At 46.0% G+C, this 27,613-nt stretch overlaps 1 protein-coding gene across 3 annotated transcripts in view; it reads right to left on the reverse strand.

Moving 5' to 3' along the window:
* Positions 1–21,247: 21,247 nt before the first annotated feature.
* The window catches only part of N4BP2 (NEDD4 binding protein 2), a 501,549-nt gene continuing 495,183 nt past the window's right edge, over positions 21,248–27,613 (reverse strand). For 2 of the 3 annotated variants that reach the window (XM_029589135.1, XM_029589126.1), the window contains one exon: positions 21,248–22,759. In XM_029589135.1, the coding sequence (XP_029444995.1) occupies positions 22,719–22,759 (41 nt within the window). In that variant the 3' untranslated portion in view covers positions 21,248–22,718. The remainder of the gene's footprint in view (positions 22,760–27,613) is intronic. The other variant, XR_003854530.1, reaches the window with a different exon arrangement.

A 27,613-nucleotide genomic window follows, 5' to 3' on the forward strand; every position in this document is an offset into this window, starting at 1 on the left:
TGACAGAGAGGAGCACCTGGGAGGCAGTTTAGCGCTTTATGTCCGGGATGGCATAGAGTCCAACAGGATAAACATCCTGCATGAGACTAAATGCACAATTGAATCTTTATGGGTAGAAATCCCTTGTGTGTCGGGGAAAGACTATAGTGATAGGAGTATACTACCGTCCACCTGGTCAAGATGGTGAGACGGACAGTGAAATGCTAAGAGAAATTAGGGAAGCTAACCAAACTGGTAGTGCGGTAATAATGGGAGATTTCAATTACCTCACTCTAAGACGTTATGAAATCCCGTTTTTTCTTCAATGTGCAATCTTTCAATGTACAGTATTTCATATATATGACTTTATATAGAGGACCATCATAACACCTGTGGGCATACAAGCAATTTTTGCTTTATGTATTGCCACATCGGATCACATTTAATCATGGGTCCATGTCCTTTATTGCTAAATATATCTTATTTTTATGAATTTTTCTTTAATATTTTTTGATATTTTTTCTTTCTTTAAAATAAATGTGGAATGATACCTTCCTTATATGTTGCTCAAATGTTGCTTTTTTCAAAGGGCGCGGATGCGCCCTTTGAAAAAATATGAAGAAAAAATATTAAAGAAAAATTCATAAAAATAAGATATATTTAGCAATAAAGGACATGGACCCATGATTAAATGTGATCCGATGTGGCAATACATAAAGCAAAAATTGCTTTTATGCCCACGGGTGTTATGATGGTCCTCTATATAAAGTCACATATATGAAATACTGTTCATTCAAAGATTGCACATTGAAGAAAAACCGGGATTTCATAACGTCTTAGAGTGAGATATTGTACTTGTTGTGTAACAAGACTAACTTAATTTTGGTGTGAGATTCCAATTACCCCAATGTTGACTGGGTAAATGTATCATCGGTACATGCTAGAGATATAAAGTTCCTGGATGGAATAAATGACATTTTTATGGAGCAATTAGTTCAGGAACAGACAAGAGAGGGAGCCATTTTAGATCTAATTCTCAGTGGAGCACAGGATTTGGTGAGAGAAGTAATGGTGGTGGGGCTGCTTGGCAATAGTGATCATAATATGATCAAATTTGAATTAATGACTGGAAGGGGGACAGTAAGCAAATCCATGGCTCTTGTGCTAAACTTTCAAAAGGGAAACTTTGATAAAATGAGAAAAATTGTTAGAAAAAAAACTAAAAGGAGCAGCTACAAAGGTAAAAAGTGTGCAAGAGGCATGGTGATTGTTAAAAAAAAAAATACCATCCTAAAAGCACAGTCCAGATGTATTCCACACATTAAAAAAGGTGGAAAGGAGGCAAAACAATTACAGGCATGATTAAAAGGGGAGGTGAAAGAAGCTATTTTAGCCAAAAGATCTTCATTCAAAAATTGGACGAAGGATCCAATAGAAGAAAATAGGATTTATTTATTTATTTAAAATCTTTTCTATACAGTCACTAAGTTATATACCATCGCAATGGTCTACATGTAGGCACATAAATTAATGTAGCTGAATGCGTACTATAGTATATTCTAACAGGTGCCAAAGGTTCAGTTACAATATATTGTTAAAGACAATCAATTATTTAGTGAAGTAGGTCATGACCAGGTGTACCTATAACGTACTGTTAATGGGTAAAATTCATATTCATAGTGTTTACAATTATGTTTATTATGATATAGAGTTCATAGACTATTTTACTGCACATTCTTAGAATAATGCTGTGTGTTGCTACTCTTCTGCCTATTCCTGTATATTTTCTATTCTCTTTATAAAATGCTTGTTTAAAAAGCCATATTTTTAAACTTTTCATAAATGTTTTGAGATCTCTTTGTAATCCATTGTGTTCCAAAGTGTGGGGCCTGCTAAAGATAAGGCCCTTTCTCTCACTTGGGTTAATCTTGCTGTCTCTTTACTGAAGGAATGATTAAGAGTGCTTTATTTGCTATCGAAGGTTTCTGTGTGGGACATGTACTCGTAATGCTGTGTTTAGCCAGTCCGATTTTCCATCATGTATTAGTTTATGTATGGTACATAGGCCTTTGTATTGAATTCTGTGTTCAATAGGTAGCCAATGTAATTCCGCCAGGGTTTCAGTTATATGGTCCCTCCTACTTTTTCCGGTTAGTATTCTAGCTGCTGTGTTTTGAAGTGGCCTTAATGTTGTATTCGGGAGTCCGAGTAGAAGGGCATTACAGTAGTCCGTGCTGGAGAAAACTAGTGCCTGCAGTACTGTTCTGAAATCAGCTAGTTTTAGTAGTGGTTTTAGTTTTCTGAGTACCATGAGTTTTGCATAGCCTTCTTTTACTTTTAGTGATATGTGCTGTTTTAGATTGATTTCGGGGTCCATTATTATTCCAAGGTTTTGTACTTTTTCAGCTAGTTCAATTTTCTGGTTGTCTGATGATTATTGGAGTTTGGATGATTTCAATATTTTTCCATTCTAAGAGTAGAAATTCTGTTTTTTCAATATTAATCACAAGTTCCATTCGGTTTTAGTAGCTGTTTTATAATGTCTAGGTACATGTTAGCTAGGTTTAACGTTTTCTCTAATGTGTTCTCTTTTGGTAGAATTAGTTGAATATCGTCTGTATAAATGTAATGTATGATTCCTAGTCCTGCAAGCAGATGGCATAAGGGCAGCATGTATATGTTAAAGAGGGTTGCAGACAGGGCTGATCCCTGCGGTGCTCCTGTTTTGAGATTGACTTTTTCTGATAATGCGTTGTTGATCTGAACATATTTAGATATGAACTGAACAAGTTTATTGTTTTGCTGTGTAATCTGATTTCTTCTAGTCTATTTAGTAGTATTTTATGGTTTACTGTATCAAAGGCTGCTGATAAGTCTAGCATTATTAGAATGTAATGTTTACCGCTATCAAAACCTCTTAGAATGTTATCTGTTAGCGAGAGAAGTGTCGTCTTAGTGCTGTAGTGCTTTCGAAATCCATGTTGAGATGGATATAGTATGATAATGCATAAGCATTGGCAAGTTAAATGTAAGACATTGATAAGACAGGCTAAGAGAGAATTTGAAAAGAAGTTGGCCGTAGAGGCAAAAACTCACAGTAAAAACTTTTTAAAATATATCCGAAGCAGAAAGCCTGTGAGGGAGTCAGTTGGACCACTAGATGATCGAGGGGATAGCAAATGTTGCTTACCTGATGTAACAGGTGTTCTCACAGGACAGCAGGATGTTAGTCCTCACAAATGGGTGACATCGAGGATGGAGCCCACCACGGAAAACTTCTGTCAAAGTTTAATCAGAACTTTGACTGGCCCCTACTGGGCATGCCCAGCAAGGCACTGACCCTGCAGCCAGCAGGGGTCTCCCTTCAGTCTGATGTTCAAAGCTACAGGCAGTGCCTAGAAAGTAAAAACAAAACAAACCCAACACCGCGGGGTGGCGGGCGGGTTTCGTGAGGACTAACATCCTGCTGTCCTGTGAGAACACCTGTTACATCAGGTAAGCAACATTTGCTTTCTCACAGGACAAGCAGGATGGTTGTCCTCACAAATGGGTGAGTACCGAGCTGAGGATGTCCTGACTTGCACCAAATGCACCCAACGACGTGCAACAGGCACTACAACTGGGGTGGAATTTAGTAAAGGGCATCCGCACCCTACCGGGAAGGTGGAAAGGTGTTGGTACATCACGTTGGAAAAAGGTTACGCAAGACAGATTGGCCGAAGATGGAGTCCTGTCTTCCAGCTTTGTCCAAACAATAGTGGGCTGCAAAGGTATGGAGAGAACTCCAGGTTGCAGCCTTGCAGATGTCAGGAAGCGGCACCGATCGAAGGTGTGCCACTGACGTAGCCATGGCCCTCACAGAGTGTGCTTTGACACGGTCTTGAAAAGGGATGCCCGCTTGCTCATAGCAGAAAGCAATGCAGTCCGCCAACCAGGAGGAAAGAGCCTGCTTACCCACAGGTTGTCCTAACTTGTTAGGATGGAAAGAGACGAATAATTGAGTGCTCTTCCTGTGAGAAACTGTACGGTCTAGGTAAAAGGCTAGAGCTCGTTTACAGTCTAGGGTATGCAGGGTCTGTTCTCCAGAGTTGGAGTGGGGCCTGGGAAAAAAGATAGGTAGTATGATGGATTGATTGATATGAAACTCAGAAACTACCTTAGGTAAAAATTTAGGGTGAGTGCGGAGTACCGCCCGGTCCTGCAGGAGTTTAGTGTAAGGCGGATAGGTAACTAGGGCCTGTAATTCACTAACCCTGCGAGCTGAAGTGATAGCCAAAAGGAAATAACACTTTCCATGTGAGATACTTTAACTCACAGGAGTGCAGAGGTTCGAAAGGAGGTTTCATTAGACGACCAAGAACCAGATTAAGGTCCCAGGATGGGGCCGGAGGCCGTAAGGGTGGCTTCAGATGGAGCAAGCCTTTAAGAAAACGTGTTACTAGGGGTTGTACTGAAATAGGGACACCCTGTACACCTTTATGGAAGGCGGCTACCGCACTGACATGCATCCTAATGGAAGAGGTTTTAAGACCTGATTCAGAGAGATGCCATAAATAGTCCAAGAATTTGGAAATTGGACAGGAAAGGGGATCAAGGGACTGAGAAGTGCACCATGATGTGTACCTTTTCCATTTGTATGAGTAAGACTTTCTTGTGGAAGGCTTTCGTGAAGCTATCAGGACTCGAGAAACGGAATCTGAAAGGTTGAAAGGCTGAAGGACTAACCTTTCAACATCCATGCCGTCAGGGACAAGGCTTGGAGGTTGGGATGGAGGAGGCATCCGTCGTTTTGAGTGAGCAGATGCGGGTCCTTTCCCAGAGGAATGTGCCTGCGGATGGAGAGATCCTGGAGTATTGGAAACCATACTTGGCGTGGCCAGTAAGGTGCTATCAGGATCATGGTTCCTCCGTCCTGGCGTAGCTTCACGAGAGTCTTTGACACAAGAGGAAGTGGGGGGAATGCGTAGAGCAGACCGGTTGTCCACTTGAGGGAGAATGCATCCCTCGGCCGAGAGTTCTGGCTCCGAATGAGAGAGCAGTAATCGTCCACTTTGTGGTTCTGAGGGGACGCAAAGAGGTCTATGCGGGGAGAACCCCACTTGTGAAACAGAGAGGTCGCTATCAGAGGATCGAGTGACCACTCGTGCGGTCGGAAGACACGGCTCAGCCGGTCTGCCAATACATTGTCTACTCCCGGCAGGTAAGTGGCCCTGAGGTACATAGAGTGGGAGAGGGCTTCCGCCCAGATCTGCGCAGCTTCCCGACACAGAAGGAAGGAGCCTGTGCCTCCCTGCTTGTTTATGTACCACATGGCCACTTGGTTGTCCGTCTGGATTAAGATTATCTGATGAAAGAGATGATCTTTGAAAGTGCGGAGCGCATAGCGGATTGCTCGAAGTTCCAGGAAATTGATCTGGTGTTCGGCTTCCTCGTTGGACCATAACCCTTGGGTTTGAAAATTGTCCACATGGGCCCCCCAACCGATGTGGGAAGCGTCGGTGGTTAGGATAACTTGCGGATCCGGTGGAAGAAAGGGTAAGCCCTGAAGGAGGTTGACCTGAGTCGTCCACCAAGTTAAGGATAGGCGCAGCGCTTGTGTGACTGTGATTATGGAGGACAGAGGCTGAAAAGCTTGAATCCATTGTTGTCGTAGAGTCCATTGTGTTACCCTCATGGCTAGTCTGGTCATGGGAGTGACTTGAACCGAGGATGCCATGTGTCCTAGGAGAACTAGGAATTGGCGAGCTGTGGCAGTGTCTTGAGACTGGAGCTGGTGAGCTAGGGACATGAGAGTTTGGACCCGTTGTAGCGGAAGGTAGGCCTTTGCCTGTAAGGTGTCCAAGTCTGCCCCAATGAAAGATAAGGTTTGAGATGGGACGAAGCAAGATTTCTCGTAATTGACAAGAAACCCTAAGGAAAGGAGTGTGTTGATTGTCAATTGTAGGGAGGACCGGGCAATCTGAGGGGTGGAGGCTCTGATCAGCCAGTCGTCCAGATAGGGGTATACGTGGACACCTTCCTTCCTGAGGAATGCTGCTACAACTACGAGGCATTTGGTGAAGACCCGTGGAGCAGATGCCAGACCGAAAGGCAGTACTCGGTATTGATAATGGTCGCGGCCTACGAGAAACCGCAGATATTTGCGATGGGATTGTGTTATCGCAATATGGGTATAAGCTTCCTTGAGGTCGAGGGAGCATAACCAATCCCCTTTCTGCAGCAGAGGGAGTAACGTGCCCAGGGTTACCATCTTGAATTTTTCTTTTTGAAGGTACTTGTTGAGGGCTCGAAGGTCTAAAATTGGACGTAGCCCTCCTGATTTCTTTGGAATTAGGAAGTATCTGGAATAGAATCCCTTGCCTCGTTGAGAGGGAGGAACGGGTTCTATAGCATTTGATTGCAGAAGAAGAGATACTTCCTGTTGTAATTGAGCCAAATGGCTGGATAGACTCCACGCTTGAAGCGGCGGGGAGTCTGCCGGAAGAGTTATGAAATTGAGGTGGTAACCCTGTGCGATAATCGCCAGCACCCACTGGTCTGAGGTAATCCGTATCCAATGCTGTAGAAAGTGGCACAGACGACCCCCTACAGGGATGTGGGGGAGTGGGATATGGCATGTGCTCCGAGTCGGGAAGTCAAAGGCCTGCCGCAGGCCCGGGGGGTGGGGCTACAGCAGGTCTTTGTTTCCGAGGTTGGCGTGGCTGAGGTCTGGTGGAGGATCGAGCCGGACGAGGCCTAGTCGACGGAGGGTAATAACGACGTGGCCGAAAGAATGACTTTTTGGAGTCCTTCTTAGGTGGTGGTTTGGAGGATACCTCAGATGGAACAGACGAAAGTTGTTTCAACGTCTCGTGGTGATCCTTCAATTCCGCCACAATTTGTTGAATCTGTTCTCCGAACAGATTATCCCCTAAGCAGGGTAAATCGGCTAGACGATCCTGAACCTCTGGGCGAAGGTTGGATGATTTTAACCAAGCCCAACGTCTGGCTGAGATGGCAGTAGCTGAGACTTTCGTGGAAGCATCGAAGATATCGTAGGCCGTTCGGATCTCGTGCTTCCCAGCTTCAAATCCTTTGTGAAGGAGGGCTTGAAGCTGTGGCTGGTATTGGTCCGGTAAGGTGTCAGCGTAGTCCTGCATTTGTTTAAGGATAGCTCTGTTGTACTGAGTCATATAAAGTTGGTATGAAGCTATACGAGATATCAACATAGCCCCATGATACACTTTCCTTCCCACACTATCAAGAAATTGGTTGTCCTTGATAGGGGGAGTGAAAGAGTGTGGCTTTAAACGCTTGGCTTTCTTTTGCGCAGACTCAACTACAACAGAGCAATGATCCAGTTGAGACTTCTGAAATCCTGGTGCTGACTGAACGAGGTAGGTTGAGTCAGCTTTTTTATTGACTGGTGACACAGATGAAGGTGATTCCCAGTTTTTCTTTAAAAGATCCAGAAATACTTGGTGAATGGGGATGGAAGCGATGATCTTGGGGGCATCCAGAAATTGGAGCAGCTCCATCATTTGGTGCCTGTCATCGGTCTCAGATTGCAGCTGAAAGGGCACAACTTCTGACATCTCCTTTACAAAATTTATAAAGGAGAGATCTTCAGGAGGAGATCGTTTTCTACTCTCTGTAGGAGATGGTGGGGATGGTAAATCTGTATCTGAAGATGAATCATCACCCCAGGTATCATAAGGATCATGTAAGGTTTGCTGTCCTGAAGGACCTGGTAGAGGATCCAAAGGCATCGATGGAACCGGTGCTGCAAGCGGAACAGTGAACGGCATCGAGGGCTTCGGGGCCACCGATGGAATCGGTGCCGATCTTGGAATCGATGGAGCCGAAGGATAAATCGGTGGAAAGGTATGTGAAGGCACCGATGGAACGACACCGGACGGAGGAATCCGGAACGGTGTTTCTCCTGTCGATGAATGTCCTTCCGGAGATGATGGTGTAGTCGGTGCTAATGAAATCACCGATGGAAGGGCGCGCATAAGTGCCTCCATACGATTTAGTATCGGTGCCAACGCTTCCACTATAGGCTCGGTGGTCGGTTCCATCCTCGGTGGCAGAGTCGGTGCTGAGGTCGGTGCCTGAGGCGGTGCCGGAATCGGTGCCGGAGGCGGTGCCGGTGGAGGCTGGAATCTTCGCATCGCATTCTCGATGGCCTCCTGGACCAGCCGGTCCAGTTCTGCCCGGAGACCAGGGGTAAGCATACCCGGCTCGACGGGAGAGGGAGGCTGAGGCAGGGCCGGAGGGACCACCGTAACCGGTGGGATCACGGCCCCCGCACCCCGGGAGGGTGAGGGTTTCCTCGGTGCCTGCGAACGAGACGTGGACGGTGCCAGGTCCGACCGAGGCTTTTTCTTCGATGGCTCGGCCTGTTCAGAGGTCGATGGTTGCGGATCCTCGACGGGCCGAGACTTGTGCCGTCGATGGCGATGCTTATCCTTCCGATCTCCTCGGTCATCCGGGGAGGGGACAGGAGTCGACGGCCGAGAAGTCATCGATGGTGGACGGTCACCGGCGGGTTGGCGATGGTGGTGCAACTTCGACGGTGCCGGTTCCGATGACGTCGATGCTATCGATGGCGTTGGGGTGGGTGCATGGAAGAGGAGCCCCATCTTCTCCATCCTGGCCTTGCGACCCTTAGGTGTCATTAAGGCACATTTGGTGCAAGTCAGGACATCATGCTCACTACCCAAACATAAAACACAAACCCTATGGGGGTCAGTGATGGACATAGTCCGGGTACAATCCGGACATCGACGGAACCCCGTCGCCATGGCTTAAGGCCAAATTTAGGCGCGGGCTCAGTAAGTTCCCACAGGCCTCAAGGGCCAAAATCGACGGCCGCCGATTAAAAAAGGGAAAAAACTTACCGGTTTCCGCGAAAGTGACAAAAATTTGTCGAAGGGAGACCCCTGAGGGGCAAATTTTCTTCGGATAGAAAAATACCGAATTCCTGTCAGGAACGTGGTAAGAGAGCTCCTTTCACCGCGTGGCAACTGCTGCGCGGAAAAAAGAAGACTGAAGGGAGACCCCTGCTGGCTGCAGGGTCAGTGCCTTGCTGGGCATGCCCAGTAGGGGCCAGTCAAAGTTCTGATTAAACTTTGACAGAAGTTTTCCGTGGTGGGCTCCATCCTCGATGTCACCCATTTGTGAGGACAACCATCCTGCTTGTCCTGTGAGAAAAAGAGGCACTTAGAGAATATAAGGCCATCGTGGAAAGATTAAATGATTTCTTTGTTTCAGTGTTTACTGAAGAGGATGTTGGGGAGGTACCCGTACTGGAGAAGATTTTCATGGGTAATGATTCAGATGGACAACCAAATCACAGTGAACCTAGAAGATGTGGTAGGCCTGATTGACAAACTGAAGAGTAGTAAATCACCTGGACCGGATGGTATACACCCAAGGGTTCTGAAGGAACTAAAAGATGAAATTTCAGACCTATTTAGTAAAAATTTGTAACCTATCATTAAAATCATCCATTGTACCTGAAGACTGGAGGATAGCTAATGTAACCCAAAACTACAGACCGGTTAGCCTGACTTCAGTGCCAGGAAAAATAGTGGAAAGTGTTCTAAATTGTAGAGATTACTTACCTGATAATCTCGTTTTCCTTAGTGTATGCAGATGGACCCATTACAAATGGGTATAGTGTGCTCGTGTTAGCAGTTGGAGACGGATCTGACGTCAGCACGGGTACATATATCCTCGCAGGAAGTGCAGCAACTCAGTAATCTTCCTTGCAAAGCTTTATGGATATATGTGTGACTGACCGATCGATTAAATGAACATGGATTACCCCGACCGATTGATAGTAGCTGGAGACCACCAGTGTTCTCAACCGGAAGGCGTCGACACCCGGCAGGGTGGATGCCCTATATAAGAAAACATGGCTTACCGTGAGTCGGTGAATCCCCATGTATACCGGCAGCCGGGTGGGATGCTGAGTCCATCTGCATACACTAAGGAAAACGAGATTATCAGGTAAGTAATCTCTCCATTTCCTAGCATGTAGCAGATGGACTCATTACAAATGGGATGTACAAAAGCTACTCCCGGACTGGGTGGGAGGCTGCTCGAGGTCCGTTTAGGATTGCCCTCGCAAATGCTGTCCCCTCCCTGGCCTGGACGTCCAGACGGTAGAATCTGGAGAAGGTATGGAAGGAGGACCACGTTGCCACTTTACATATCTCTGCCGGCGACAGCATCCTAGTTTCTGCCCAGGAGGCCGCCTGCGCTCTGGTAGAGTGAGCCTTGACCCATAGAGGTGGTGGTTTTCCTGCTTCTACGTAGGCCGCCTTGATAACTTCTTTGATCCAGTGGGTGATGGTTGCCCGTGAGGCCGCTTCCCCTTGCTTCTTCCCACTGTGAAGGACGAACAGGTGGTCCGTCTTTCGTACTGCTTCTGACATTTCCAGGTATCTGGCCAGCAGTCTGCCGATGTCGAGATGGCGCAGTATTCGACCTTCTTCCGACTTCTTCAAACCTTCCGTGGTTGGCAAGGATATGGTTTGGTTGAGGTGGAAGTGTGAGACTACTTTGGGTAAGAAGGAAGGAACCGTGCGAAGATGGATAGCCTCTGGAGTGATTCTGAGAAACGGATCACTGCAGGACAGCGCTTATAGCTCTGAGATGCGGCGTGCTGAGCATACGGCCAGCAGGAACACCATCTTCAAGGTTAACAAATGGAGTGACAGGCCTCGAAGAGGTCTGAAGGCGGGTCCTGCCAGAAATTCCAAAACTAGGTTGAGGTTCCACAGGGGCACTGGCCACTTCAGTGGCGGGCGAATGTGTTTGACTTCTTTCAGGAAACGTGAAACGTCTGGGTGTGTGGCAATGCTGCTGCCTTCACTCCTGGGACCATAGCAGGATAGCGCTGCCAACTGAACCTTGATGGAATTGAGGAACAGACCCTTCTGGAGTCCATCTTGCAGGAAATCCAAAATGATAGGGATTTTAGCGGCATGTGGATTGGTGCTGTGAGTGTCGCACCAGGCTTCAAATACTCTCCAGATCCTTATATATGTTAGTGATGTGGAGAACTTGAGTGCTCGGAGGAGTGTGTCTATCACCGGCCCCGAGTATCCCCTTTTCTTCAGTCGAGCCCTCTCAATGGCCAGACCGTAAGAGAGAATTGAGCTGGATCCTCGTGGAGGATGGGACCTTGCCGCAGCAGGTCCCTGTGTGGAGGCAGGGGTAGTGGATTCCCTGCCAGCAGTCTTCTCATGTCTGCGTACCAGGGTCTTCTTGGCCAGTCCGGAGCCACTAGAAGAACTAGGCCTCTGTACCGCTGAATCTTGTGTATAATGGCGCCCAGCAGGGGCCATGGAGGAAAAGCATATAGCAGGACCCCCTGAGGCTAGGGCTGTACCAGAGCTACGATCCGTGGGAGAGAGGATCTTGTCTGCGACTGAAGTATCTGGGTACTTGAGCGTTGGACCTGTCCGCTAGTAGGTCCATGCCCGTAGTCCCCCACTGATCCACAATCATCTGGAAAGCTGTGGGCGACAGCTGCCATTCCCCCGGGTTTAGGCTTTCTCTGCTGAGGAAGTCTGCCGTGGTGTTGTCCTTCCTGGCGATGTGGACGGCGGAGATGTCCTGGAGATTCGCCTCCGCCCAAGCCATCAGGGGGGTTATTTCTAAGGATACCTGTCGGCTTCTGGTTCCGCCCTGTCGGTTGATGTATGCCACCATGGTGGCGTTGTCCGACATCACTCTGATCGCCCTGTTTTGAAGTCTGTGGGCAAATTGCAGGCAGGCTAGCCTGACTGCCCGCGCCTCTAGTCGGTTGATGTTCCACCCCGACTCTTCTCTGTTCCACCGCCCTTGGGCAGTTAGTTCTTCGCAGTGTGCTCCCCATCCGTTCAGGCAGGCATCTGTAGTGAGCAGGGTCCAGGTTAGGGAGGACATTTTTGACCCCCGGCTTGTGTGGCCGGGCTGCAACCACCACCGTAGCTGATTCCGCACTCTGGCTGGAAGAGGTAGGTGTATGGTGTAGTTCTGTGATCGTGGGCTCCACAGAGATAGGAGGGCGTGTTGTAATGGTCTTATATGAGCCCGCGCCCATGGTACCACCTCCAGAGTGGATGCCATGAGGCCGAGGACCTGTAGGTAATCCCAAGCTGTGGGCTGGGTGGTGCTCAGCAGGGCCTGCAGACGATCCCGGAGTTTTGATCTCCTCTTGGAGGTCAGGCTGACCTCGTCTTCCTGGATGTCGAATCGGACTCCTAGGTATTCCAGCGACTGGGAAGGCTGTAGGAAACTCTTGTTTGTGTTGACTACCCATCCTAGGCTTTCCAGAAGAGATATAACTCTGTTGGTTGCCTGGTGGCTCTCCTCCGGTGACTTTGCCCTGATCAGCCAATCGTCCAGGTAGGGATGGACGAGAATTCCTTCCTTCCTGAGTGACACCGCCACTACTACTATGACTTTGGTAAAGGTCCGCGGCGCGGTGGCTAACCCGAAGGGTAAAGCTCGGAACTGGAAATGTTGGCTCAGGACTTTGAAGCGTAAGAAGCGCTGGTTATCCCGATGGATTGGGATATGCAAGTAGGCTTCTGACAGATCCAGGGATGTGAGAAACTCCCCTGACTGTATTGCACTTCTGACTGACCGCAGAGTTTCCATGCGAAAGCTGGGGACCCGTAAGTGTCGGTTGACTGACTTGAGGTCCAGGACGGGCCTGAAAGTGCCCTCTTTCTTGGGTACTATGAAATAAATGGAATAATGCCCAGAATTTATCTCCCATGCAGGCACTGGGATTATGGCTTTTAGGGACAGGAGCCTCAACAAGGTCGCTTCCAGTGCCGCCCTCTTGAGGGGAGGACAAGGAGATTCCACAAACTTGTCCGGAGGGAGGCGCAGGAAGTCCAGGTAATATCCTTCTCGGATGATGGCGAGGACCCACTGGGCCGACGTAATCTCGACGCATGTGCGGTAGAATAGGGTTAGCCTGCCCCCTATGGCTTCCTCCCTCAGATGGGTCAGCTGATTCTCATTGTGGAGTGCAGCCGGGACCCGAACCCGAGACGGTTCCCCTCTTGCGGTGCCTGGCCCAAAAGGACTGGTTCCTGACCTGAGAACGAGGTGCTTGGTAGCTATTCCTGTAGGGATTGAAGCATTGAGAGCTTCTACCTCTAGATGGCCTAGGCAAGGGGCGCTGTTCCTCCTTGACTTGTCTTCCGGTAGACAGAGTAATGGAGATGCGCCCCAACTGTTTGCCAGTTTCTCGAGGTCGCTGCCGAAGAGGAGGGATCCTTTAAAGGGAATTCTTGTAAGGCATGTCTTGGAGGAGGAGTCGGCCGACCAATTTCGTAGCCAGAGCTGTCTCCTGGCTGCCACTGAGGATGAGACCCCCTTGGCTGCCGTACGGACTAGGTCGGAGGCATCGTCAGTGAGGAACGACAGAGCTGATTCCATGTCTTCTCCCGGGGTGTTGCTCCTGGCTTGTGATAAACAGGAACGTGTCACCACTGTGCAGCAGGCCGCAATTCGTAGGGACATGGCTGCCACCTCAAAGGCTCGTTTCAGAATGGCGTCCAGGCGCCGGTCATGTGCATCCTTGAGGGCCGCCCCTCCCTCCACAGGAATGGTGGTGCGCTTCACAATTGCGCAAACTATGGCGTCTACCTTGGGGCACGCCAGCAGCTCCTTGGTTGCAGAGTCCAGGGGGTACATGCCAGACAAGGCCCGACCCCCTTTGAATGAGGCCTCCGGCGCATTCCACTCCAGATCGATTAGTTGTTGTGCTGCTTGTAGGAGGGGAAAATGGTGAGCCATTTGACGAAGGCCCTCTAGCAGGGGGTTCATTCTAGGTTGCCCTGGGGTGCCTGGGCCTGGGATAGCCAGCTCAGACAGGCATTGAGAGACCAGGTCCGGGAGATCCTCCTTAGGAAAGAAGCGTCTCATGGTTTGATACGGCTCTATCCCCGAGGGAAGTTCTCCCTCCTCGGGGAGCTCACCTTCTTCCTCAGAGTAATCTGAATTCCCATAAGTGGGGCTCTCAGGTGGCGGGTGTCCGTGCCTAGATCTTGAGGGTCCCGGTGCAGGGTCATCCGGCACATATGGGTTCGTTCGGGGATCAAACTGCATCTTGACAAAGGCGTGAATCCCCTTAAATAGTTCCACCCAGGAGAGCGAAGCAGGATCTAGCCTTTAGGGCACCAGGTCTCTCGGGTTCCCCGGCTGCTCAGCTTGGCCTGCTAGATCCGGGGTGTTCCCTGAGGAACTGGCAATTAATCTGGGCTGAGACTGGCCCTGGCCTAGAACTCCCAGGGCCTCTTCACATTGGGCACATAGGGAGTCTGCTTCCTCGCTCCGTGTAGCTCTGAAGTGGCATACTGAGCAGAGGCCTTGAGTTTTTATGCCTGAATCTGGAGGCGCCGCCTCTGAGGACGCATGGGCTCTCATACGCTCCATCACGTCTGTTATCTCTATGCGCAGTTGCGCTCCCAGCCTAAAGTATGCGCTTTGCAGTATGCGCGAGGCTTATGCGTGGAGATGTGCGCCTCACAATGCGCGCTTAATGTGCGCCTCACAATGCGCGCTTAATGTGCGCCTCACAATGCGCGCTTAATGTGCGCCTCACAATGCGCGCTTAATGTGCGCCTCACAATGCGCGCTTAATGTGCGCCTCACAATGCGCGCCTCACAATGCGCGCCTCACAATGCGCGCCTCACAATGCGCGCTTAATGTGCGCCTCACAATGCGCGCTTAATGTGCGCCTAACAGTGTGCGCCTAACAGTGTGCGCCTAACAGTGTGCGCCTAACAGTGTGCGCCTAACAATGTGCGCCTAACAATGTGCGCCTAACATGCACTTAACAGTGTGCACGTAACAATGTGCGCCTATCAGTGTGCGTCCCAAGCTACCCAATACCACACGCGCCCGATACCTGTGAACAAGGGCAGATGGCGACGGCGAGCAGGCAGGCAAAATGGCAACCTCCACAGCGGGTCTCCACATAGGCAGACCCCCGCTAATCCTTGCTCTTCGGAGACCAGCAAAAGTAAAAGATGTACGCCTTACCTGATCTTCGGCGCTTCCCGGCTGCAACCCGGGCGGTCTCCGGCTGCGGGGGGAGAGGGTGATTACAGTCACCGCCGCGCTCGAGGAAGTGCACCCGCCGCCTCTAGGCTGTACCCGAATTCGTCTCGCTCGGGGGCCAAGTCCTCAACGCGAACGGATCGGGACAGAGGCGCCTCTCAGCCGCGCCCGAGCCCTTCTCACTCAGGGGCTAGATCCCTGCTGCGATTCGGCCACCGGACCGAGGCTCTTACCTCCGAGGGACCACGGAAATCACCTCGGGAAACTCAACTGGGGGAGGGACCCGAGGGTATCACCGCAGGAGTGCGGGGCTCGTCTTCTATGAAATTAGACGGTAGAATTTGGAAACACGCTCAGCGAGAGTGAGGTAGCTCCAAACTGCTTTGGAGACGGAAATTACTGAGTTGCTGCACTTCCTGCGGGGGTATATGTACCCGTGCTGACGTAAGATCCGTCTCCAATTGCTAGCACGAGCACACTATACCCATTTGTAATGAGTCCATCTGCTACACGCTAGGAAAATCAAAATCACAGAAAATATAGAAAGACATGGTTTAATGGAACAAAGTCAGCATGGCTTTACCCAAGGCAAGTGTTGCCTCACAAATCTGCTTCACTTTTTTGAAGGAGTTAATAAACATGTGGATAAAGTTGAACCGGTTGAGAGGCTTCTAGGAAATTTAAAATGTCATGGGATTGGTGGCGATGTCCTTTCTTGGATTACAAACTGGCTAAAAGACAGGAAACAGAGAGTAGGATTAAATGGACAATTTTCTCAGTGGAATGGAGTGGGCAGTGGAGTGCCTCAAGTATCTGTATTGGGACATTTACTTTTCAATATATTTATAAATGATCTGGAAAGAAATATGACGAGGTAATCAAATTTGCAGATGATAAATCACAAGCAGATTGTGAAATTGCAGGAAGACCTTGTGATACGGGAAAATTGGTCATCAAAATGGCAGATGAAATCTAATGTGGATAAGTGCAAGGTGATGCATGTAGGGAAAAATAACCCATGCTATAGTTACACAAAGTTAGGTTCCATATTAGGTGCTACCACCCAAGAAAGATCTAGGCATCACAGTGGATAACACATTGAAATTGTCGGTTCAGTGTGCTGCGACAGTCAAAAAAGCAAACAGAATGTTGGGAATTATTAGAAAGGGAATGGTGAATAAAACGGAAAATGTCATAATGCCTCTGTATCGCTCCATGGTGAGATCGCACCTTGAATACTGTGTACAATTCTGGTCGCCGCATCTCAAAAAAGATATAGTTGCAATTTCCCCTGCCGTTGAAGCTCTCTGCTTCAACGGCAGGGGAAAAGAAAAACTGATACTTCACGCATATCCAGCATAGGTCCCTGCTTCAACGGCAGGGGAGAAGAAAAACAACCAATAAGGGCTGTATAACATAGTCTGGGTAAAACAAATAAGCATGGGTGTAGCTTGCTTATTGCGGCGGTTACTACCCCTACTACCCCTAACTAATCAAGCTAGACATTTCACTTGGATGCAGCTCCATCACTGCTCTCTAAATTAATGGTGGGGGTGGAAGGGAAATAGAACCAAGAGCTAAGAGAAACAGATAAGTATGAGAGAAAAAATGTGTGAGGCTTGCTGGGCAGACTGGATGGGCCTTTTGGTCTTCTTCTGCCGTCATTTCTATGTTTCTATGAGAAGGTACAGAGAAGGGCAACCAAAATGATAAGGGGAATGGAACAGCTCCTTTATGAGGAAAGATTAAAGAGGTTAGGACTTTTCAGCTTGGAGACGAGATGGCTGAAGGGGGATATGATAGAGGTGTTTAAAATCATGAGAGGTCTAGAACGGGTAGATGTGAATTGGTTAATTACTTTTTCAGATAATAGAAAGACTAGTGGGCACTCCATGAAGTTAGCATGTGGCACATTTAAAACTAATTGGAGAAAGTTTTTTTTCACTCAACGCACAATTAAACTCTGGAATTTGTTGCCAGAGGATGTGGTTAGTGCAGTTAGTATAGCTGTGTTTAAAAAAGGATTGGATAAGTTCTTGGAGGAAAAGTCCATTCCCTGCTATTAATTAAGTTGACTTAGAAAATAGCCACTGCTATTACTAGCAACAGTAACATGGGATAGACTTAGTTTTTGGGTACTTGCCAGGTTCTTATGGCCTGGATTGGCCACTGTTGGAAACAGGATGCTGGGCTTAATGGACCCTTGGTCTGACCCAGTATGGCATGATCTTATGTTCTTATGACAGTAATGCTTGGACAAAAACACCATGAACAGTACTTACGTGAGGAAGAAATGTCTTTCTGAATGTTATCAAACAGAGTCTTTGAAGAAAAACACTATATGCAATAGTTATCTGAAACCCCCCCCCCCCCCCCCCCCCAAAAAAAAAACCCACTGACGTAGGCTATGTTTCACTGAGGCTGTTTCGGGGCAAGTTACTTTCATGCTTCATGACTTCATCTAAATTACTTAATACATCTTTATAGCTACTTACGGAACCTGCTCTGATGCCTCAAAAGGGGTCACTGTCACAGCATGCAAAACCAAATTTAGATTCCAACATGGAACTTCCGATCTGACTGGAGGCTTCAATTGCTTTACTCCTTCAACCTGCCGAGCCTGCGCCACCTCCATACCTCACCAAACTCCTGAGAGAAATGAAAGGGAAGAAGGGAAAAGACGCCAACCACTAACACCAAGGGAAGAAGACCCAGTAAGGAAGGAATAGGGGGAAATAAAACATCCCTACTCTCTCGTTTATTTTTTTTTAATTTTTTTACTTGAGCTCAGCCCTCCCTAGCTGAGTGCACAAATGGGTCTCCGGCTACAGGGGGAGAGGGCAAAAGCCTTTACCGCTGAGTCTCCCTTGTCTTTTAACCGCTTAGCCTTTTTATTTTTTTTATTTTTAAGTCCATGCCTGAAAAGGCTGCTGGACTGAAGGTGCTCAAATGAGGGAGGAACCCTCAAATTTATTTTTTTTTTTTACTACAAGCAGCCCCCAGTAGGCAAATGCATGTCAACCATCTGTTAGAGATGGAGAAAACTGGTGGGCTGATGGGGTAGGGCTTAGAGGTGCATAACCCACTTGTGTGGGATTGGCCTGCCTGAGTGCAGAGGAATAACTTAAGAACCGTTAAATCTGGACAGGCCTACATTTCCTGAAGTATCCAGTTACAAAAAAAAGCAGAACATGTTATTTTTGGTAGAAAAATGCTTTATTACATTTTTAATTTATCTAAGGAACAGTATAAAAGCAAAATTACAAAACCATCCTCCAATCAAATATTACAATACTATATAACAGCAATATTACAACCCAATTTAAAATATATATATATATATATATATATATATATATATATATACACATACATACACTCAGTGATATATATACATATATATATATATACACACACACACACACATATACACATGTGAGAATTTCAGGTATTCAGGTACCAACCTATGACATTTTGTTCAATGCAACATTTTTCCTTTTCTGTGATCTAGTTAAACTAGTTATAAGGGAAGATATCAATTGAATAAAAATTAAAGAAAGGTGTTATATGCATGTGATTATCACATATGCAGTGAAATTTGTTCCACATATCAGACCTAAATGTCTACATTCATGAATAAAATGAAATAAAAACAAATCATGGAAACACATTGAGGATAATACTATGTTTCAATTTTAGACCAGTGTGTCATTTTTAGCCATGTTGGCTGTATATAAAACATTGATGTTTTATTGCTTTATGTCAAGTATAAAAAATGTGCTGAAATGAGGGATGAGGAGGAGAAGCCATGCAATAGTCACACACTACTTAGGAACTCACTAATGCCCAATCTAAAAATAAAACTTACAGTTTTTCATCTCATGCTTATAGAGTTATCCACAACTGTTTCATGGATCAAAAATGTTTCAATTCTTCATTTTACTCAAATACTTAAATGTACTGAAATTTCTATATGGCAAAGGTCACTGAAAACTGTAGTTTTAGTGATAAAAATAATTTTAAAATGTTTATGATATACATTTCAAATTTTATATTATATATTTCTAAGACCTTATTTAGTTTTTGATTTTGAATAAAACAAAGTGTCTGATTAAATAACATATGCATTGACACCCTTATACTTAATATAGGCAAATATATGTACATATATGCCTGTTTAAACAAATAACTGAGCTCAACAGCCATCTGATAAAACGTTTACCATGAAACATTATCTAAACTGTTTGGGTATTTTTCACATTTAAATACTGTTCCAGAAATGGAATGCAGTGATGCAGCAGGACATCTCCAGCTAATCAGACATCAGTTATGTCACTGTGTCAGTACATCAATAGTACCACAAAGGTACCTCAGGTACAGGAAAACAAGCATCCACTGCAGGAGTTAATTTAATGCTGTTTTGAACAAAATGCCATTCACATATAAGTGTCTATTAAAGGCAGAGTTTATTCTGATTGCTCTTAATATTTCATCATTCTGAATTTATAACCCCTCCCACCTCACCCTTGAACAGAGAGAAAAAAGTTTTTACATATTGGGGAAACAAGGTGCATTTCATATATATAATAAAGCACTGATCCTTGTACCATTCCCAACAGGCAGCTCCAGTACAAAGGTAATGAATTATCAAGAGCTTATTTCCAGTAAGGACTTCAGGGTACACAGTAACATTTGACAAAAAAGAAGGCACTGCCTATCTTTAGGAGTTGCCTAAACCATAATTTGATTGACAGCTTGTTACTTGAAACACCAGAATTGGTGGCTTCTCAAAATAAGTAATAAACTGATTTTCAGAGAAATGTCTCTGCTCCTCCCTTTTAAAGGCAAGCTGTAATAAATGCATTTCTAAGCACTCACAGTCTGTATAGTATACTGGTTTTTATGCTATTTTTCTGTGATGAATTTCCTATTCTAAATGTTTTAACCTGCCAGATAGTATATTTAACATAAAATAAACTATGCTCTACTGACAGATTCTATATATATCATACTTTCATTATTGTTAGTGACAATGATTTTTTCAGGATCTAACAAAGCGATATAATGCTGTCTCATTGAAAAAAATTCCCTGGCTAGAATATAAGGGTAGTGGAAACTGGTTTTAAAACATGGTATTTACTAAATACACCTAAACCTCATTTTCTCTACAATGATGTTTATAAGAAGCTAGGCAGAAACTCAACTTGTTACATAACAGAATCTAACACAATACTAATCAGAATTATTCTGTGAGGTAAAATGTAAAGGTTTTCCAGTAATTTATATCACAGAAACAACTACCTTAAGTCAATTGAGGAAGGGCTGTGGATTTTTAAAAAATCATGTTTTCTGTAGTTTTTCTCCATTTTCTTTGGAGTATTCTTGCTTTAGTTTCATTCTGCAATTACATATCATGTGGTTGGCCTTACTAGTCAACTAAATGGCACTCTATAGTAAGAACTTGCTGGTGGAGAATAATTTGATCCCTCCAATGATGTAGTAAAGCCAGAGGAGCATTCTTTTATGACATACAGAAACCACTCAACTATCATGGACAGAAGCAGAATGAATATTTTACAATCACTGTATTTCTCATCATTGCAGATTATTTCCTCTCAGTAGACTGCTAGTTTTCCTATTTCATTTACTGCATCAATTAGTATCCTCTATGAGCCACTCTCTTTCTGAACCTGACACATTTACATATGGCTCTCCCAGCCCTGTTCATTACCACTACCACCTGCAGTGCCTTATGGGAAGACTTTCAAAACAGAGATGGTTACCACCCTGTTATCTATATCATTCACCTTAAAACTGTAGTTTTTCTCAAAGGCATCAGAAAACTAGCGAAATACCCAAGATCTAAATAAGTAGGTTATGTTTTGCAGCTTGTGAAACCTTCTAAAAGTTACTTTTATTTTTTAAATAAAAGAACCCTTTATAAGAAGCGTCTACTGAACTTACACTGATTGTCATTTACTATTACATTTACAAAACAGTTCTAGAACCTTTTGGATAAGATAATTTTTTTAAAGCCCGAAATACTGAAGTAGTAGCTTAAAAACAGTAAATCTTTGTTAACATATACTTTGGTTCAGATAGCCTCCAACTGAAAGCGTGTTCAGTATTTCTAATTAGTAAATACAATAAATGTGTTCTACCCTGAAGGTGGTTAACTTCTAATGGAAATTTAGGAGTACAAACAATTTCATGCATCTAAAATTTGGAAACATTCTCATATGGCTTTTTTTTTTTTGTAGCATAGTGTTCTGGAGTCTTCGTAGGTTATGATATCTTTTAAAAAGACCAAATAAATGTATATACCAGCTTTCAAGGTCACATGGGTCTCTTTCTGTGTGGTTTCCGAATTTCACATACTGCAGCACCTTTGGTTTTGGTCCTTTAAAGGCTATCACAACTTACTGAGCTTCTTGAAATTTTTGAAATGCAAAAACATTTATTAGGACAGAGTTAAAATATAAAAATAGCATGGAAAGGGGGTTAATATTTTTTTACCCCATGTTCCTTCTGCCTAGAGTAAACTGTAAACCTGTTTACTGTTTTCTTTATAATTTTTTTTTTTTTTTAGAATGTACAGAGCACTATTCATTAGCTGTGCATACACCTTCAGTTGGCATAATTTTAGTTGAAAATTGGTTTACTTAATTTCAACTACAGCTTTAAGAAAACTGAAAAAAATATTCTAGTTTCATTATCTAAAATGATTTCTTAGTTAGGAATATTCCTCTACATTTCTGGGCACAAAACAGCTTAGTATCACAGCAGGGAAGAATTAAAAAAAAAAAAGCTTCCAAGGAGAAAACAACCTGAAATTTTTAATGCTAGAGTTGGCCATCTTGGGTATAAAGTATTTTTTAAAAAAACACATTAAAAAGGCACTGAACACTTATAAGCACTGGAAATATGGGGAGGAATATTTTTTTTTCCAATTTACATGCAGGTGAATTTAAAACAGACCCAAACACAACCTGTCACCCATAAGGCACATGTCAGCTTCTGGAGAATGAAGCCATGAAGATGCAACTCTACCTAAAAAGTTGTTAATTCAACATTTCATACAGTCAAACCCAGTTATAATCCATCTTTGGGTCTCCTAAGGATAAAAAAAATTCTAGATATACAAAAACCTTGTGTGGTAATTCATCTTTTTATGTACTGTTGGAACACTTTGTAATCTGAGGATAGTATGCTTGTTTGTTTTTTTTAAATAAGAACAATGGGGTTTTTTAGACAGACATGTACTATTACACACATATTCCTAGAATAGAGACAATCTATTCAACCCAGTATGACAGACTGCACAAGATCTCAAATCTGCTTAGAAATCAGAGCATAGGTGGTATTCAGTACACCAAAGTTACTTTCTTTCATTTGTATTTCTGGTTGTCCATGTACTACCCTGCGACAGCACTTGTGACTGAAGGTTTTCTTTTTCTCTTTCCCAGAGTTTGAAAAAACGGAATATGCCAAATAAAGAGCACTAAAAATATCATTAGAAAACCCTGTTAACCAAGTCTATGGCTATAAAAAAATCCAAAATAATTTAAGTATTCACTTTAACGCTAAAAATAGGAGAAATCACAATTATTCCCTTTTGTTTTATGCTTTCATGGTTGAAATTGCAGTTTTGAACGCTTGCACATCCAAGAGCGTGTTTATTTCAGCGTAACTTGCAGCACTCCTGGTTTGGGTTCTGTGAACCTACAGAAATAAGAGATAGAAGTTAGGTTTGCTGGCTTCAGAATATGGAAGTTGCTTCCCTTTCTCACTGGTATGGCTGTGAAAACAATATGGCCCTTTCAAAAGCAACTGCAATAAACACATATTCACCAAAAATAACACATAAATAGTATTTTTCTATGGGACTGGATCTGGGGTTTATATGATGGTCCCATAGAAAAATACTATTTATGTGTTATTTTTGGTGAATACGTGTTTATTGCAGTCTATTATTCTTTCATATTATCCACTAAGGGGTAGATTTAAAAAAATTGCACGATCGCGTACTTTTGTTCGCGCACCAGGTGCGAACAAAAGTACGCTGGATTTTATAAGATACGCGCGTAGCCGCGCGTAACTTATAAAATCCGGGGTCGGCGCGCGCAAGGGGGTGCACATTTGTGCAACCTGCGCGCGCTGAGCCCAGCGCGTGCTGCCTGTTCCCTCCGAGGCCGCTCCGATTTCGGAGCGGCCTCGGAGGGAACTTTCCTTCGCCCCCCCCCCCCCCCACCTTCCCCTCCCTTCCCCTACCCTAACCCACCCGACCCTATCTAAATCCCCCCCTTACCTTTGTTGGCAGATTTACGCCTGCTAAAAGCAGACGTAAATCTGCGCGCGCTAGCGGGCTGCTGGCGCGCAGTCACCCGGACCCGGGGGCTGGTCCGGAGGCCTCGACCACACCCCCGGGCCGGCGCCACGCCCCCGAAACGCCGCATCGTTTCGGGAACGCCCCCGACACGCCCCCTCCCTGCCCCTTTGACAAAGCCCTGGGACTTACACGCGTCCCGGGGCTCTGCGCGCGCTGGTGGCCTATGCAAAATAGGTGCGCCGGCGCGCGAGGGCCCTGCGTGTGTAAATCTGCCCGGATTTACGCGTGCAGGGCATTTAAAATCCGCTCGTAAGGCTTTTTCTATACCTTTCAAAAGCAAGGCAGACAGAACTGATGCTTTGAGACTGCTCTTGGAACTGTGGTATAGCAAATGTTGCTTACCTGATGTAACAGGTGTTCTCACAGGACAGCAGGATGTTAGTCCTCACAAATGGGTGACATCGAGGATGGAGCCCACCACGGAAAACTTCTGTCAAAGTTTAAACAGAACTTTGACTGGCCCCTACTGGGCATGCCCAGCAAGGCACTGACCCTGCAGCCAGCAGGGGTCTCCCTCCAGTCTGATTTTCAAAGCTACAGGCAGTGCCTAAAAAGTAAAAACAAAACGAACCCAACACCGCGGGGTGGCGGGCGGGTTTCGTGAGGACTAACATCCTGCTGTCCTGTGAGAACACCTGTTACATCAGGTAAGCAACATTTGCTTTCTCACAGGACAAGCAGGATGGTTGTCCTCACAAATGGGTGAGTACCGAGCTGAGGATGTCCCGACTTGCACCAAATGCACCCAACGACGTGCAAGAGGCACAACAACTGGGGTGGAATTTGGTAAGGGCATCCGCACCCTACCGGGAAGGTGGAAGGGTGTTGGTACATCATGTTGGAAAAAGGTTACGCAAGACAGATTGGCCGAAGATGGAGTCCTGTCTTCCAGCTTTGTCCAAACAATAGTGGGCTGCAAAAGTATGGAGAGAACTCCAGGTTGCAGCTTTGCAGATGTCAGGAAGCGGCACCGATCGAAGGTGTGCCACCGAAGTCGCCATGGCCCTCACAGAGTGTGCTTTTACACGGTCTTGAAAAGGAATGCCAGCTTGCTGATAGCAAAAAGAAATGCAGTCCACCAACCAGGAGGAAAGAGCCTGCTTACCCACAGGTTGTCCTAACTTGTTAGGATGGAAAGAGACGAATAATTGAGTGCTCTTTCTGTGAGAAACTGTACGGTCTAGATAGAATGCTAGAGCCCGTTTACAGTCTAGGGTATGCAGAGTCTGTTCTCCGGAGTTGGAGTGGGGCCTGGGAAAAAAGATAGGTAGTATGATGGATTGATTGATGTGAAACTCCGATACTACCTTAGGTAAAAATTTAGGGTGAGTGCGGAGTACCGCCCGGTCCTGCAGGAGTTTAGTGTAAGGCGGATAGGTGACTAAGGCCTGTAACTCACTAACCCTGCGAGCTGAAGTGACAGCTAAAAGGAATAATACCTTCCATGTGAGATACTTTAATTCACAGGAGTGTAGAGGTTCGAAAGGTGGTTTCATTAGGCGACCAAGAACCAGATTAAGGTCCCAAGATGGGGCCGGAGGACGTAAGGGTGGCTTCAGATGGAGCAAGCCTTTAAGAAAGCGTGTTACCAGGGGTTGTACTGAAATAGGGACACCCTGTATGCCTTTATGGACACAGAAGGAAAGAGCCTGTGCCTCCCTGCTTGTTTATGTACCACATGGCCACTTGGTTGTCTGTCTGGATTAAGATTATCTGATTCGAAAGACGATCTTTGAACGTTCTGAGCGCGTAACGGATTGCTCGAAGTTCCAAAAAATTTATCTGGTGTTCGGCTTCCTCTGGTGACCATAACCCTTGGGTTTGGAAATCGTCCACATGAGCCCCCCAACCAATGTGGGAAGCGTCGGTGGTCAGGATTACTTGTGGATCTGGTAGGAGAAAAGGTAAGCCCTGAAGGAGATTGATTTGAGTCGTCCACCAGGTTAAAGACAGGCGAAGCGCTTGTGTAACTGCGACTATGGAGGACAGGCGCTGAGAAGCTTGAATCCATTGGTGTCGCAGAGTCCATTGTGTTACTCTCATGGCTAGTCGGGTCATGGGAGTGACTTGAACTGAGGATGCCATATGTCCTAGGAGAATGAGGAATTGGCGAGCCGTGGCCGTGTCTTGAGACTGGAGCTGGCGAGCTAGGGACATGAGAGTTTGGACCCGCTGCAGCGGAAGGTAGGCCTTTGCCTGTAAGGTGTCCAAGTCTGCCCCAATGAAAGATAAGGTTTGAGATGGGACTAAGCAAGATTTCTCGTAATTGACAAGAAACCCTAAGGAAAGGAGTGTGTTGATTGTCAATTTTAGGGAGGAGTGGGCAATCTGAGGGGTGGAGGCCCTGATTAGCCAATCGTCCAGATAGGGGTAGACGTGGACACCTTCCTTCCTGAGGAATGCTGCTACCACTACGAGGCATTTGGTGAAGACTCGTGGAGCAGATGCCAGACCGAAAGGTAGTACCCGGTATTGATAATGGTCGCGGCCTACCAGAAACCGCAGATACTTGCGATGGGATTGTGTTATCGCAATATGGGTATAAGCATCCTTTAGGTCGAGGGAGCACAGCCAATCCCCCCTTTGCAGCAGAGGGAGTAGCGCACCCAGGGTTACCATCTTGAACTTTTCTTTTTGAAGGTACTTGTTGAGGGCCCGAAGGTCCAAAATGGGACGTAGCCCCCCTGACTTCTTTGGAATTAGGAAGTACCTGGAGTAGAATCCCTTGCCTCGTTGAGAGGGAGGGACGGGTTCTATAGCATTTGATTGCAAAAGAAGGGATACTTCCTGTTGTAATTGAGTCAAGTGGCTGGATAGACTCCATGCTTGAAGAGGCGGGGAGTCTGCTGGAAGAGTTATGAAGTTGAGGTGGTAACCCTGTGTGATAATTGCCAGCACCCACTGATCTGAGGTAATCTGTATCCAATGCTGTAAAAAGTGGCACAGACGACCCCCCCCCACAGGGATGTCGGGAAGTGGGATGTGGCATGTGCTCCGTACCGGGAAGTCAAAGGCCTGCCGCAGGCCCAGGAGGTGGGGCCACAGCAGGTCTTTGTTTTCGAGGTTGGCGTGGCTGAGGTCTAGTGGAGGATCGAGCCGGACGAGGCCTAGCCGACGGAGGATAATAACGACGTGGCCGAAAGAAAGACTTTTTAGAGTCCTTCTTAGGTGGTGGTTTGGAGGATACCTCAGATGGAACAGACGAAAGTTGCTTCAACGTCTCGTGGTGATCCTTCAATTCTGCCACAATTTGCTGAATCTGTTCTCCAAACAGATTGTCCCCTAAGCAGGGTAAATCGGCTAGACGATCCTGGACCTCTGGGCGAAGGTTAGATGACTTTAACCAAGCCCAACGTCTGGCTGAGATGGCAGTAGCTGAGACTTTTGTGGAAGCATCGAAGATATCGTAGGCCGTTCTGATCTCGTGCTTCCCAGCCTCAAATCCTTTGTGAAGAAGGGCTTGAAGCTGTGGCTGGTATTGGTCCGGTAACGTGTCAGCGTAGTCCTGCATCTGTTTAAGGATGGCTCTGTTGTATTGAGTCATGTAAAGTTGGTATGAAGCTATGCCAGATATCAACATGGCCCCATGATACACTTTCCGTCCCACACTATCCAGGAATTTGTTGTCCTTGATAGGGGGAGTGGAAGAGTGTGGTTTTAGGCGCTTGGCCTTCTTTTGTGCAGACTCAACTACAACAGAGCGATGATCCAGTTGAGGCTTCTGAAATCCTGGTGCTGACTAAACAAGGTATGTGGAGTCAGCTTTCTTATTAACTGGTGACACAGATGAAGGAGATTCCCAGTTTTTCTTTAAAAGATCCAGAAATACCTGGTGAATGGGGATGGAAGCGATGATTTTAGGAGCATCCAGAAATTGGAGCAGTTCCATCATTTGGTGCCTGTCATCGGTTTCAGATTGCAACTGAAAAGGTACAATTTCTGACATCTCCTTTACAAAATTAATAAAGGAGAGATCTTCAGGAGGAGATAGTTTTCTACTCTCTGTAGGAGATGGTGGGGATGGCAAATCTGTATCAGAAGATGTATCATCACCCCAGGTATCATAAGGATCATGTGGGGCTTGCAGACCTGAAGGACCTGGTTGAGGATCCAAAGGCATCGATGGAAATCTGGATGGAATCGGTGCTGCAAGCGGAACTGTAAACGGCATCGAGGGCTTCGGGGCT

The sequence above is a fragment of the Rhinatrema bivittatum genome, chromosome 1, assembly GCF_901001135.1.
Source record: "Rhinatrema bivittatum chromosome 1, aRhiBiv1.1, whole genome shotgun sequence".
NCBI classification, from domain to species: domain Eukaryota; kingdom Metazoa; phylum Chordata; class Amphibia; order Gymnophiona; family Rhinatrematidae; genus Rhinatrema; species Rhinatrema bivittatum.